Below are 16,310 nucleotides of genomic sequence, written 5' to 3' on the forward strand. Positions count from 1 at the left end.
CTGCTGCACAATAGAGAGCATCCTGACGAACTGTATCACAGTGTGGTATAGCAGCTGTAGCTCCTATGACCGGAAAGCCCTGCAGCGGCTAGTCAAAATTGCCCAACGCATTACCGGCACCCGGCTACCGACCATAGAGAACATCTACCAGAAACGCTGTTTACGGAGGTCGCTGACCATCATCAAAGACCCTACCCACCCCAGCCACAGTTTGTTCGCCCCCCCTGCCATCTGGGAGACGCTACAGATGCATTCGCACCCGAACGACCAGATTTAGGAACAGCTTCTTTCCCAGGGCTGTCATCCTACTGAACTCTACAAATAAACTCTAAAGCCTACACATCTGCCAATGCACTTTATTATGGTTATGTTTATGTATTACAAGCCAAATGAATGTTGAATGTTAAATGTCTTAATCAAAATGTACCCTCTCGGGAGCCGCAAGCCTACATTTCGTTTTACTGCACTTGTGCACTAACAATGACAATAAAGTTGATTATTATTATATCAGCTAACATGGGGCCCAGGAAGGGAAGTTGGTTGGTCAGCTGTTTTGGTGGGAATAGGGTTGAGTGAGCAGGAGGGGAGGGGAGGCGGTCTCGTGGACAAGATGAGCTCCGGGAGATAGGAGAGAAACTGAAGAAAAATGCAAGTTCAGGGCTAGGGCAGGGGGAGAACCTTAGGGGAAGGGAGGGAAGCAGCTGAACAGATGGTCTCAATCTTTGTGACAAAGAAGTCCATGAGCTCCTTGCACTTGTTGGTGGTGAGGGTGGAGGAGGCAGGGGAGATTTCTACTAATCATACACAAGATTTGTTCATGTGCAGGTTAGTAGAAATGCAGTCCCGTGATGAATAGCAAGTGAACAATTGTGGAGTTATGAATAGCTTCACCAGGAGTTTCAATATTTCAAGGTGTATTTTGTACCAGTTGTGTTCAACTGCAGAAAACAAGTTGCGCGTGTGTATGTACAGATCATTCTTCCTTATTGGGACAGACACAGTCAGCTCATGCCACCTTTCATCTTTTTTTACAGGTAACTGGTAGTCACTTTCAGAAGGCAGTGAGAACAAGAGATGGGAAATGATCATCCCCATCAGATATCGATATGTTTCTATGAAATTCTGTTGTGGTCTCTACAGGCAGTCGTGCATCTGATCTAGTGGAGTCTGGTCTAATCAATGGCAAGCATTAAGTCTGGCACATACCAATGTGGTTAATGTAACAATGTCTTGTAATAATAGAAACATAGAAGATAGGAGCAGGAGTAGGCCATTCGGCCCCTCGAGCCTGCTCCTCCATTCATTGCAATCATGGCTGATCATCCAAATTCAGTACCCTGTCCCTGCTTTCTCCCCATATTCCTCGATCCCTTTAGCCTTAAGAAATATATCCAACTCCTTCTTGAATATATTTATTGAATTGGCCTCTACTGCCTTCTGTGGTAGAGAATTCCACAGGTTCACCACTGGGTGAAGAAATTCCTCCTCATCTCTGTCCTAAATGGCTTACCCCTTATCCTTAGGCTGTGACCCCTGGTTCTGGACTCCCCGACCATCGGGAACATCCTTCCTGCATCTAGTCTGTCTAGTCCTGTTAGAATTTTATAAGTTTCAATGAGATCCCCTCTCATTCTTCTAAACTCCAGCGAGTACAAGCCCAATCGACCCAATCTCTCCTCATACGTCATTCCTGCCATCCCAGGTATCAGCCTGGTGAATCTTCACTGCACTCCTTCCATGGCAAGAACATCCTTCCTCAGATAAGGCGACCAAAACTGCACACAATACTCAAGGTGTGGTCTCACCAAGGCCCTGTACAACTGCAGCAAGACATCCTTGTTCCTGTACTCAAACCCTCTCGCTACAAAGACCAACATACCATTTGCCTTCTTAACCGCCTGCTGCACCTGCATGCTTACCTTCAGCGACTGGTGCACAAGAATGCCCAGGTCTCGTTGTACTTCCCCTTCTCCCAATCTATTGCCGTTCAGATAATCTGCCGCCTTGTTTTTGACACCAAAGTGGATAACCTCGCATTTATCCACATTATATTGCATCTGCCACGCTTTTGCCCAATCACCCAACCTGTCCAAATCATCCTGGAGTTTCTCGGCATCCTCCTCACATCACACACGCCCACCCAGCTTTGTGTCGTCTGCAAATTTGGAGATATTACATCTAGTTCCCTTGTCTAGATCATTAATATATATTGTGAATAGCTGGGGTCCAAGGACCGATCCCTGCGCCACCCCACTAGTCACTGCTTGCCACTCGGAAAAAGACCCGTTTATTCCAACTCTTTGCTTTCTGTCTGCCAACCAGTTCTCTATCCAAGTCAATACCTTGCCCCCAATCCCATGTGCCTTAACTTTACATGCTAATCTCTTATGCGGGACCTTATCAAAAGCCTTTTGAAAGTCCAAATACACCACATCCACTGGTTCTCCCTTATCTATTTTACCAGTTACATCCTCAAAAAATCCAGTAGATTAGTCAAGCACGATTTACCTTTTGTAAATCCATGTTGACTTTGTCCGATCCGGTCACTATTTTCCAAGTGCTCTGCTATTACATCTTTTATAATGGACTCTAGCATTTTCCCCACTACTGATGTCAGGCTTACCAGTTTGTAATTCCCCGTTTTCTCTCTACCACCTTTTTTAAACAGTGGGGTAACCTTAGCTACCCGCCAATCCATGGGTACTATTCCAGAGTCTATCGAATTTTGGAAGATGACCGGCAATGCATCCACTAATTCTAGGGCCACTTCCTTAAGTAGCCTAGGATGTAGATTATCAGGCCCTGGGGATTTATCGGCCTTCAATCCTGTCAATTTCTCTAACAATACTGATTTCTATCAGTTCCTCCCTTTCATTAGACCCTACGTTCCCTGACATCTCTGGGAGGTTATTTGTGTCCTCCTTTGTGAAGACAGAACCAAAGTATGTATTTAATTGGTCTGCCATTTCTTTGTTCCCCATTATAAATTCCCTTGATTCTGACTGCAAGGGACCTACACTTGACTTCACCAATCTTTTTCTCTTCACATATCTATAAAAGCTTTTACAGTCAGTTTTTATGTTCCCTGCGAGCTTACTCTCATACTCTATTTTCCCCCTCTTAATTAATCCCTTTGTCCTCCTTTGTTGAATCCTAAACTACTCCCAATCCTCAGATTTGCTGCTTTTTCTGGCCAATTTATATGTCCTTTCCTTGGATCTTATGCTATCTCTAATTTCCCTTGTTAGCCACAGTTGAGTCACCTTTTTTGTTTTATTTTTATGCCAAACTGGGATGAACAAATTCTGTAGTTCACCCATGCGGTCTTTAAATGTTTGCCATTGCCTATCCACCGTCAACCCTTTGAGTGACATTCCCCAATCAATCCTACCCAACTCGCGCCTCATACCACCGTAGTTTCCTTTATTTAAATTCAGGACCCTAGTCTCTGAATCAACTACTTCACTCCCCATCTTAATGAAGAATTCGATCATATTATGATCGCGCTGACCCAAGGGGCCTCGCACAACAAGATTGCTAATTAATCCTTTCTCATTACATAATACCCAGTCTAAGATGGCCTGATCTCTAGTTGGTTCCTCGACATATTAGCCCAGGAAACCATCCCGTATACACTCCAGGAATTCCTCCTCCACAGTATTGTTACTAATTTGGTTAGCCCAATCTATATGTAGATTAAAGTCACCCATGATAACTGCTGTGCCCTTATTGCACGCTTCTCTAATTTCCCTTTTAATGCCAACCCCGACCTCCGCATTACTGTTTGGGGGTCTATATACCACTCCCACTAACGTTTTCTGCCCCTTGGTATTTCTCAGTTCTACCCATACAGATTCCACATCATCAGAGCTAATATCTTTCCTTACAATTGTGTTAATCCCCTCTTTAACCAGCAATGCTACCCCACTTCCTTTTCGCCTATCTTTCCTGAATATTGAATACCCCTGGATGTTGAGTTCCCAGCCTTGGCCATCCTGGAGCCATGTTTCCATAATCCCAATCATATCATATTCGTTTACCTCTATTTGCACAGCTAATTCATCCACCTTATTATGAATGCTCCTCGCATTAAGACACAAAGCCTTCAGGCTTTTTTTAACGCTCTTAGATCTTTTAGAATTATTATTTACTGTGGCCATGTTTGATTTAAACCATTGATTTCTCTGTCTGCCACCTTTGTTTTTCTCCTTCCTGTCTTTTGCTTTTATCCTCGTTTCCCTTGCCACTGTCTCCCCGCCCAGGTTCCCAACCCCCTGCCATTTTAGTTTAAACCCTCCCCCAGAGCACTAGCAAACACTCCCCCCTAGGACATCGGTCCCGTCCCGGCCCTGCCCACGTGCAAACCGTCCGTTTTGTACTGGTCCTACCTCCCCCAGAACCGGTTCCAATGTCCCAGGAATTTGAATCCCTCCCCCTTGCACCATCCCTCTAGCCACGTATTCATCTGAAATATCCTTCTATTTCTACTCTGACTAGCACGTGGCACTGGTAGCAATCCTGAGATTACTAACTTTTGAGGTCCTATTTTTTAATTTACCTCCTAACTCCCTAATTGTAGATGAGCAGAGGTACTTGTGATGTCTAAGATGTCCAAGCGACTCTTTGCTGCCACCCATCAATAAGATCAAATTGGTAAATAATTTGCCAGCTGTCCCAGTCCTACTGTGCTCATTCCATGTTTTGAAGAACCTGAAGATCATCACATATTACACAAATCCCCCCAACCAAAAAAACCCCAACATCAGATGTTTGACATCTGCAGAGAAATTGCAGAATCCTCTGCATAGGATTGGACAGCTCCACAAATCTCCGCACATGGGCGTTAACAAATTTTGGGTCTGTACTACATTTAAATCTCGTTCAGTATCACCAGTCTCATAAAAGCCACCGTCTCGACTGATGCTACTGCTACCTTTAGCTCCACTGCTACGCACCACAAGACCTCGCCTATTGCACTTGGGGCATAAAATATACTCACGCCACACTCATTTGTACTTGCAGACAATGAATGGTCACTGGAACCAATCCACTTGCTAACATAGAAACATAGAAGATAGGAGCAGGAATAGGCCATTCGGCCCCTCGAGCCTGCTCCGCCATTCAATGCGATCATGGCTGATCATCCAAATTCAGTACCCAGTCCCTGCTTTCTCCCCATACCAATGTCTGTAATTCCCCGTTTTCTCTCTACCACCTTTTTTGAATAGTGGGGGAACATTAGCTACCCTCCAATCCATGGGTACTGTTCCAGATTCCATCGAATGCTGGAAGATGATCAGCAAAGCATCAACTATTTCTAGGGCCACTTCTTTAAGTACCCTAGGATGTAGATTATCAAGCCCTGGCGATTTATCAGCCTTCAATCCCATCAATTTCCCCAACACCATTGCCCTACAAACACTGAACTTTCTTGTCAAACATCCTGCCAAACTCAGCATGTGATACAAACACTGAGCCCAGAAAAGCTTTTATTAAAGTAACCAAAGATGGATTCACAACACAAGGATTGGGATTTATTTCTACTGTAAGAATGTGTGGTTTTGCAGTGAATCAGTCACATTGCCCTCTTTGTACATCAGTGGCAGTACCTGCACAATTGACAGCTTGCCTGTCCTGTGTTGGGATTTCCTGCCTTTGTTCTTCATTTGGCATAGAGCCCTGTGCCTCCTTGCTTTGCTGCCAAAGTCTGGGATACTGCAAATTGGATGCATTGATTGGCTCTGCAGTACGTTTTGTGCTCTATTCCCTTGCTTTGTTAGTCCGTCCAAAATGCATCACCTCACACTTTTCAGGGTTAAATTCCATTTGCCATTGTTCCGCCCATCTGACCAACCCATCTATATCGTCCTGTAGCCTGAGGCTTCCCTCCTCGCTATTTACCACCCTACCAATTTTCGTGTCATCTGCGAACTTACTGATCATACCTTTTACATTCACATCCAAATCATTAATGTAGACCACAAACAGCAAGGGAGCCAGCACCGATCCCTGCGGTACCCCACTGGACACTGGCTTCCAGTCACAAAAACAACCTTCCACCATCACCCTCTGCCTTCTGCCACTAAGCCAGTTTTGGATCCAATGTTCCAAGGCACCCTGGATCCCATGGGCTCTTACCTTCCTGACCAGTCTCCTATGCGGGACTTTATCAAAAGCCTTACTGAAATCCATGTAAACCACATCCACTGCACTACCCTCATCCACACACCTAGTCACCCCCTCGAAAAATTCAATCAAATTGGTCAGACATGATCTTCCCTTGACAAAGCCATGCTGGCTACCCCTAACGCAAAGGGTTGACGGTGGATAGGCAATGGCAAACATTCAAAGACCGAATGGATGAGCTACAGAATTTGTTCATCCCAGTTTGGCATAAAAATAAAACAAAAAAGGGTGACTTAACCGTGGCTAACAAGGGAAATTAGGGATAGCATAAGATCCAAGGAGAGGACATATAAATTGGCCAGAAAAAGCAATAATCCTGAGGATTGGGAGCAGTTTAGGATTCAACAAAGGAGGACAAAGGGATTAATTAAGAAAGGGAAAATAGAATATGAGAGTAAGCTCGCAGGGAACATAAAAACTGACTGTAAAAGCTTTTATAGATATGTGAAGAGAAAAGGATTGGTGAAGTCAAGTGTAGGTCCCTTGCAGTCAGAATCAGGGGAATTTATAATGGGGAACAAAGAAATGGCAGACCAACTAAATACATATTTTGGTTCTGTCTTCACAAAGGAGGACACAAATAACCTCCCAGAGATGCCGGGGAACATAGGGTCTGATGAAAGGGTGGAACTGAAAGAAATCAGTATTTGTAGGGAAATGGCGTTAGGAAAATTGATGTGACTGAAGGCCGATAAATGCCCAGGGCCTGATAATCTACATCCCAGGGTAATTAAGGAAGTGGCCCTAGAAATAGTAGATGCATTGCTGGTCATCTTCCAGAACTCGATAGACTCTGGAACAGTACCCATGGATTGGAGGGTAGCTAATGTTACCCCACTATTCAAAAAAGGTGGTAGAGAAAAAGCGGGGAATTATAGACCGGTAAGCCTGACATTGGTAGTGGGGAAAATGCTAGAGTCCATTATAAAAGATGTAATAGCAGAGCACTTGGAAAGCAGTGACAGGATCGGACAAAGTCAACATGGATTTACAAAAGGTAAATCATGCTTGACTAATCTACTGGAATTTTTTGAGGATGTAACTGGTAAAATAGATAAGGGAGAACCAGTGGATGTGGTGTTTTTGGACTTTCATAAGGCTTTCGATAAGGTCCCACATAAGAGATTAGCGTGCAAAATTAAGGCACATGGGATTGGGGGCAAGGTATTGACTTGGATAGAGAACTGGTTGGCGGACAGAAAGCAAAGAGTTGGAATAAACGGGTCGTTTTCCGAGTGGCAGGCAGTGACTGGTGGGGTACCGCAAGGATCAGTCCTAGGACCCCAGCTATTCACAATATAGATTAGTGATCTGGACGAGGGAATAGGATGTAATATCTTAAAATTTGCAGACAACACAAAGCTGGGTGGGAGGGTATGCTGTGAGGAGGATGTCGTGAAACTCCAGTACGATTTGGACAGGTTGGGTGATTGGGCAGAAACATGGCAAATGCACTATAATGTGGATAAATGTGAGGTTATCCACTTTGGTGGCAAAAACAGGAAGGCAGATTATTATTTGAATGGCAATAGATTGGGAGAAGGGGAAGTGCAAAGAGACCTGGGTGTTCTTGTGCACCAGTCGCTGAAGGTAAGCATGCAGGTGCAGCAGGCGGTTAAGAAGGCAAGTGGTATGTTGGCCTTCATAGCAAGAGGGTTCGAGTACAGGAACAAGGATGTCTTGCTACAGTTGTACAGGGCCTTGGTGAGACCGCACCTTGAGTATTGTGTGCAGTTTTGGTCGCCTTACCTGAGGAAGGGCGTTCTTGCCATGGAAGGAGTGCAGCGAAGATTCACCAGGCTGATACCTGGGATGGCAGGAATGACGTATGAGTAGATAGTGTGTCGATTGGGCTTATACTCACTGGAGTTTAGAAGATTGAGAAGGGATCTCATCGAAACCTATAAAATTCTGTCAGGCCTGGACAGACTAGATGCAGGAAGGATGTTTCTGATGGCCGGGGAGTCCAGAACCAGGGGTCATAGTCTAAGGATAAGGGGTAAGCCATTTAGGACTGAAATGAGGAGGAATTTCTTCACCTAGAGAGTGGTGAACCTGTGGAATTCTCTGCCATTAAATATATTCAAGAAAGAGTTGGATATATTTCTTAAGGCTAAAGGGATATGGGGAGAAGGCAGGGACAGGGTACTGAATTTGGATGATCAGCCATGATCTCATTGAATGGCAGAGCAGGCTCGAGGGGCCTACTTCTATGTTTCTATCATGGCACAGGATAATCTTGGTAACTGTTTTCTATGCATTTGTGCTGAACAGTCAAGATGCCGAGCACCATTGTTTTAAGTGTTTGTGGAGCTGATGGGATCCAGCTCTGATCATATGAAGACTGCTTTTGTGGACAAAATAGTGATTAGTGAATTTCAATTTACTTTGTTACACTCCCTGTAACATAAGTAACAAAACATGCCATATTACACCCATTGGTGGGCTAAATACACTTTTCCAACTAGCATGCTCCCTGAATCTGTTTGGCACTATGCTTACGAGGAGAGCATTTGCTCTGGCTCTGACTGACTTAGCAGCTTTCTGACCGTTTCTGCAGACTATATTTTTCTTACCTGGTCAGGAAGCAAAGGCTTGACCTCTGACCCTCTCCCAGTTCTCCACATCTGAGAATTGGCCAGTTGAACTGCCTATTTAACCAACTGCAGTGCTCGAAGGTGTGAGCTTCCCTGGCACCACCCACTTACCTAATGTGTCAACAATTCTTGGATTTAACTTCATATCAAAAGTGTATTATAGGTTCTAGCCCAAATAATCACAAATCTAAAATTACAATATATCGAGGGCCCTCACCTGCGAGCTTGCACCACAGCTATCGGTCTGCCGAGATCCCAGGAATCCACAGGCGGTGTGGAAACCTGCCCAAGCCTTGCATTCTTGTGCCTCATAGCACCCTCACTTCAACCATGTACAGTACTGTGCAACAGGATCTGCCTCCTACTGCAGATTCACCCAGAATTGTCTCCCCAACCCTTTGGCAATGCCACCACCGACTGCCAACTTTGTACTGAGGCTGCAACTTGGTGCTGGGATTCACCACGGGTCTCCCTGCAAATTTGCCTGGCATCCAGCTGAAGCAACAGAGATTTGCTCTGCCCCACACAGGTGTATCATGTGACCTCCCAGAGGCCCAATTTGTTGGTGGTCAGTGGTCGTGGATGAGGGAAGGTCCAGTTTGTCAGAAAGCAGACATCTTTCTCCGCAAGGGGGGATTGATTCAAGGATCTCTGCATGGTGCGAATTACAGGGGTGGTGACATGCCCTGATTTCTGGTCAGTGGTGGGGGAGGGGGTGAAAAACAGTATTTCTGGTCAGTGGGGGTAGAAATTGTGCTATGCTTTGTTACCCTTGATCTCTACTCAGTTGACCTTGATTTCTACTCCGTGACGTGAGATCATGTCCAGCAACAGCCATCACCCAACAATCAGTTTCTTGTACCCATACAAGCTTCCTGTCCTGTTTTCACTGTCATTGCTTACTTGTGCATTTACATTCACCAAATGCCTATCAACCTTTCAGTACTGATAGCTGGCCCATTTCCTTGCAGGACAGCTGATGCCCAATCCTCCTTTGTTCTGGCAGCTCCAGCCACTTTTCTCAAATTAAAAGATGTTGGACATTTGGGAATTCATCTTTAGAATCCTGAATCTGACTTCATTTTAAACATATAGCTTAAAAAACAAAAATCTCTCCTCGGCCAAATAGTCAACAATCCTGAAAAGCAAAATTGGACTTGTGGCTATTACAAGGGTGCAGAACAGTACATTATAGCAAAACTGCTTATTTGAGCTAGACACTAGGATTCATCCATATCCTGGTCAAAGTGGGCGAACACTTCAAAAGAAACACTGTCCCAGGCGGTTTTCACATTGGAAGGCAGGCATATTCATTTGTGTGATAATTGAACAACATTAAATAAGATCACATAATATATAAGCAATGTGAGCGTTTGCTCTATATCCTGGTCTAAATTTCTTGGAAATTTATTTTTAAAATAAAATATGCAAGATAAACAATGAATTAGTGTCCTTAAAAAAAAAAAAATACATCACAACAGTCACAATTTGGTAAACTAACACGCATCATTAATTTAAACATTAGTTCTAAAAGCCAGCCTGAACAATTGTATGGATTATTTCAGGACTGGTCATTTATTTGATTTCTCTTGTTCCTGCATGGTTAACTAATACACAGCAAGCATCTTTATCCAGGGATATAAATGCTGCATAATTCCAGTGTAGTGCAATGCTGTAAAGAGGTCAGCATGTGGGTTTATTTCTTGCAATTTTTCCCATGTAGGGGAGAGTGGACACTGGTTCCAATTTCGAACAGGACAGCAAGAGCCCAGTCAGGTTGCCGGAGGGAGGAGTTCCCTCAGGCCACTATTACACACTGACTACTAATATTGAGAAGCCGAAGTAGATCTCGGGCTATAGCTCTCTGCCCGGGAGTAGGTTCATAGCACTGCAAGACTAGAGAAACACAACATAGGAACTAAAAAGTAATTAAAAAGCTGCAGTATTGCACAACAACGCTCTAGCTTGAGGTGAATTGTCAAAAGAAATGGCACACCTGCCAAAAGTCTCATGGCCAAAAAAAGTCCATCCCTCCAATTTTAGCTGTCCGATGATCAGCAATACTGACCAGGATGACCCTAGGTGCAATCCCTGGTCTGGGATAGCTGGAGCAATGGTAGAATCACTATAATTGGCCTCATGCCCTTCGTTTAGGGAACATGGCAACTTTCAACACCTGATGGGTATCCAGTGACCCCTGCTGGTAGTGTGCATGCAATGTCATCGAGAGAGAGAACAGCTGTGATGCCATTGGCTGTTGAACACTTCTAACGCTCTCCTAGGCTCATGCAATGAATGACCATTTGGATCAGGTACTGGAGCGCAACATACTGTACTCTAGCATATACAGTCATACCTTCGGGAAATGGGAAGGGCGGGGGGGAAGAGAGAGGGCAAAGGAAGGCAAGATTGACAAAAAAAAGGATTTTTTTTTAAGAAATTGGATCACAGGTAAAGTTTTTTTGATAAGCTCAAGATGTTGGGTGTTGGTCGCTGCACAGCTTTTGCTGATCACAGAATTTAGAGAAACAAAGCACAATAAAAAAAAAGGTTCACTTATCTAATGCTGTTGCTTAAATTTATAAAATTGGAATTAAAAACGTCGACAGCACGACAGCACTGCAGCTTTAAACATCAAATTCACGAGACAGTTACTGCAGACGTCTACATTCGAGTTGTTCATTTTCACTGTACAGATTGCTCATTCCTCAGATTAATTTACTCTCAACACCACTACAGTTACTTATTGCAAAACATACCGTCATTCACAGCAATAGCACGTTTATCTACAAAGGATTCAAAATGGCATAAAATGTTATTCGATGAAATGTTCTCTCCACTGCCTTGTAGAATATACCCAGTATTGATGTGAAGTAGCGATGATGACTGCCGGAGCATCACAACTGACACGACTGTGAAAACCAGTCCAGTGTCTCAATCTTTATAGCTGACAAGTAATCTTCGCCAGTTTAAGACACTTTCCTCAAAAGGCATAAAATTCATGTCAACACAGTCACAACAGAAAGGTAACATCTCCTGGTAAATACAGCAACCAAATGTCAGCAATTAAAAGTCAATTTTAAGCAAGTCGGATATAAGGTGCTGGCTTTGATGCAAGCTCTGCCTCCTCTGTGTCTATATCCCAGTCTGGATCATTTAGAATTCGCTGATCACGGACACCTTGTTTAAAAAGAAATCCATATTAATTTGTTTAAACAAATTCATAAAATTTCAACCATTTAGTTTAGTACATTGGCTGGAAGCATATAATGTAACCAAAAGTTATGCAAAGGATATGTCTCAGTGAATTTAACCCTAGTGGTTCAGTTGGATAAATGCACTGCACAGCAGGACATGGAGTTGTGCAGATCAAGGACTCACATTCAATCCCTGATCTGTGGTGACTTGTCCGGTCAAGATCACAACACAAGTGAGGGCTCACAATTGGCTGGACATAGACAAACTAAGTGAGTGGGTGAAACTATGATAGATCAAGTTCAATGTGGGGCAGTGGGAGGTCATCCACTTCGGATCCAAGAAAGACAAATTAGAATATTTTCTTAATGGCGAGACACTAGGAGCTGTGGAGGCGTAAAGGGATTTGGGTGTACATGTACACAAATCACTAAAAACTAGCGCACAGGTTCAAAAAGTAATCAAAAAAGACTAATGGAATGTTGGCCTTTACCTCAAGGGGGCTGGAATTCAAAAGTGATGCTTTAGTTGTACAGAGCCTTGGTCAAACACCATCTGGAGTACTGCGCTCAGTTCTGGCTATCAAACTTCAGGAAAGCTATATTGGCTTTGGAGGGTGTACAGCGCAGATTCATCATAATGATACCAGGGCTTAAAAGGTTATATTTGAGGATAGGTTGCATAAACTTGGTTTGTATTTCCTTGAGTTTAGGAGGTTGAGGGGGGTGAGCTAAATCGAGATCTTCAAAATGAAGAGGGGATTTGATTGAAACTATTTCATCTAGTGGGGGAATCCAGAACAAGGGGGCATAATCTTAACATTAGAGCTAGGCCATTTCGGAGTGAAATCAGGAAGCACACAAAGGGTAGTGGAAATCAGGAACTCTCTACCCCCAAAAAGGCTGTGGATGCTGGGTCAATTCAAACTTTCAAGACAGAGATCAATAAATTTTTGTTAGGTATGGGTATCAATGGATATCAACAGCGAGCAAATGGATTTGAGGTACAGATCAGCCATGATCTAACTGAATGGTGGAACAGATTTGAGGAGCCGAATGACCTACTGCTGTTCCCATGTTACAACATTTTTGATAGATGGTGTAGTCATCTAAGCTGTGTCTTTATGCATCTCTCCACTTCACCTGACGAAGGAGCAGCGCTCCGAAAGCTTGTGATTTCAAATAAAACTGTTGGATTATAACCTGGTGTTGTGTGACTTCTTACATTAGTGAATAAAAGCATGATATATGGTATTGGACATAAGTTCCCAGGTTCAATACTTAAATCATAGAAACTTACAGCACAGGAGGCGGCCATTCGGCAAATCATGCCAATGCCGGCTCTTTGAAAGAGCTAGCCAATTAGTCTAACTCCCCTGCTCTTTCCCAATATCCCTGCAAATTTTTCCTTTTCAAGCAGATATCCAATTCCCTTTTGAAAGTTACTATTGAATTTGCTTCCACCACCTTTACCAATGCATTTCACATCATAACTCACTGCTCAAAAAATATTCTCCTCATCTCCCCCTAATCGCCTGATCTCAGTCAAGACAATAGGTGGAATACTATAATTGGCTTTAACCAACCATCCTGACTTGGAAATATCTCGTCGTTCCTTCATCGTCGCTGGGTCAAAATCCTGACACTCCCTACCCAACAGCACTGGGAGTACCTTCACCACACGGTGACCTGCTCTTGTTGCCACAGTATTTATGAGGCTGGCCCAGTTAAGTTTCTGGTCAATGGTAACCCCCAGGATGTTGATGGTGGGGTATTCGATGATGGTAATGCCATTGAATGTCAAAGGGAGGTGGTTGGACACATCCTTGTTGGAGATGGTCATTGCCTGGCACGAATGTTACTTGCCACTTATCAGCCCAAGCCTGGATGTTGTCCAGGTCTTGCTGCATGCAGACACGGACTGCTTCATTATCTGAGGAATTGCAAATGGAACTGAACACTGTGTGCAATCCTCAGTGAACATCCCCACTTCTACCCTTACGATGGAGGGAAGGTCATTGATGAAGCAGCTGAAGATGGTTGGGCCTAGGACACTGCCCTAATTAACTCCTGCAGCTATGTCCTGGGGCAGAAATGATTGGCCTTCAACAACTACAACCATCTTCCTTTGTGCTAGGTATTACTCCACCCAGTGGAGAGTTTTCCCCCCCATTCCCATTGACTTCAATTTTAATACAGCTCCTTGGTGCCAAACTCGGTCAAATGCTGCCTTGATGTTAAGGGTAGTCACTCTCACCTCACCTCTGGAATTCAGTGATTTTGTCCATGTTTAGACTAAGGCTAGATCCAAACTGAGCATCAGTGAGTAGGTGCCGCTTGATAGCACTTTCAACAATACCTTCCATCACTTTGCTGATGATTGAGAGTAGGCTGATGAGGCAGTAATTGGTTGGATTGGATTTGCCCTGCTTTTTGTGGACAGGACATACCTGGGCAATTTTCCACATTGTCAGATAGATGCTAGTGTTGTAGTTGTACTGGAACAGCTTGGCTAGAGGCGTGGCTAGTTCTGGAGCACAAGTCTTCAGCACGACAGCCGGGAGGTTCTCGGGGCCCACAGCCTTTGCTGTATCCAGTGCGCTCAATCGTTCTTGATATCACATGGAGTGACTCGAATTGGCTGAAGACTGGCATCTGTGATGGTGGGGACCTCAGGAGGTGGCCGAGATGGATCATCCACTTGGCACTTCTGGCTGAAGGTGTTTACGAATGCTTCAGCCTTATCTTTTGCACTCACGTGCAGATCCCACCATCATTGAGGATGGGGATGTTCATGAAAACACCTCCTCCCATTAGCTGTTTAATTGTCCACCACCATTCACGACTGGATGTGGCAGGACTGCAGAGCTTTGATCTGATCTGTTGGTTGTGGGATCGCTTAGCTCGGTCTATGCTGCTTCCATTGTTTAGCATGCATGTAGTCCGGTGTTGTAGCTTCACCAGGTTGGCACCTCATTTTTAGGTATACCTGGTGCTGCTCCTGGCATGCTCTTCTACACTCCTCATTGAACCAGGGTTGGTTGCCTGGCTTGATGGCAACGGTAGAGTGAGGGATATGCTAGGCCATGAGGTTACAGATTGTGGTGGAGTAGAATTCTGCTGCTGCTGCTGATGGCCCACAGTGCCTTATGGATGACCAGTTTTGAGCTGCTTGATCGGTTCTGAATCTATCCCATTTAGCACGGTGGTAGTGCCACACAACACGATGGTAGTGCCACACAACACGATGGAGGGTTCCCTCAGTGTGAACACGGGACTTCGTCTCCACAAAGACTATGCTGTGGTCACGCCTACCAATACTGTCATGGACAGATGCATCTGCGACAGGTAGATTGGCGAGGACGAGGTCAGGAAGGTTTTTCCCTTGTGTTGGTTCTCTCACCACCTGCCGCAGGCCCAGTCTGGCAGCTATGTCCTTCAGGACTTTGCCAGCTCGGTCAGTAGTGGTGCTACCGAGCCACTCTTGGTGATGGACATTGAAGTCCCCCCACCTAGAGTACAGTCTGTGCCCTTGCTACCCTCAGTGCTTCTTCCAAGTGGTGCTTAACATAGAACACTGATTCATCAGCTGAGGGAGGGCGGTAAGTGGTAATCAGCAGGAGGTTTCCTTGCTCATGTTTGACCTGATGCCATGAGACTTCATGGGGTCCGGAGTCAATGTTGAGGACTCCCAAAGCCACTCCCTCCCAACTGTATACCACTGTGCTGCCACCTCTGGTGGGTTCTCCTGCCGGTGGGAAAGGACATACCCAGGGATGGTGATGGCAGAGTCTAGGACAATGGCTGATGGGTAGGATTCTGTGAATATGACTATGTCAGGCTGTTGCTTGACTAATCTGTGGGACAACTCTCCCAATTTTGGCCCAAGTCCCCAGATGTTAGTGAGGAGGACTTTGCAGGGTCGACTGGGTTGTGTGTGCCTTTGTCGTGTCTGAATCCGATGCCTAGATCGATGCCGGGCGGTAATGTTCTTATTATGCTTTTTTGTAGTGGATTGATACAACTGAGTGGTTTGCTAGGCCATTTCAGAGGGCAGTTAAGAGTTAACCACAACGTTGTGGGTCTGGTGTCACATATAGGCCAGACTGGGTGAGGACAGCAGGTTTCCTGCCCTAAAGAAAATTGAGTTTTTATGAAGTTTCATGGTCACCATTACGGATACTAGCTTTTGGCTATATAAGTGAAGCAATTCCACAGATAAACAGCAGACAGACAACCTAAAATTAGCAAACTCAGACTAGTCTAACCAAATTTAGGAATCCAGATCAGAAATGGGCACAGGAATCTCATTTGAATATTGAAATGAGGCCTG

At 44.6% G+C, this 16,310-nt stretch overlaps 1 protein-coding gene across 2 annotated transcripts in view; it reads right to left on the reverse strand.

Moving 5' to 3' along the window:
- Nucleotides 1-10,166: 10,166 nt before the first annotated feature.
- The window catches only part of LOC147122665 (uncharacterized), a 38,977-nt gene continuing 32,833 nt past the window's right edge, over nt 10,167-16,310 (reverse strand). For both annotated transcript variants that reach the window (XM_086008637.1, XM_086008627.1), the window contains exon 7: nt 10,167-11,963. In XM_086008637.1, the coding sequence (XP_085864763.1) occupies nt 11,863-11,963 (101 nt within the window). In that variant the 3' untranslated portion in view covers nt 10,167-11,862. The remainder of the gene's footprint in view (nt 11,964-16,310) is intronic.

Source organism: Somniosus microcephalus, chromosome 2, assembly GCF_052327205.1.
Source record: "Somniosus microcephalus isolate GS21.2 chromosome 2, FLI_Smic_1.0, whole genome shotgun sequence".
In the NCBI taxonomy this organism is placed as follows: domain Eukaryota; kingdom Metazoa; phylum Chordata; class Chondrichthyes; order Squaliformes; family Somniosidae; genus Somniosus; species Somniosus microcephalus.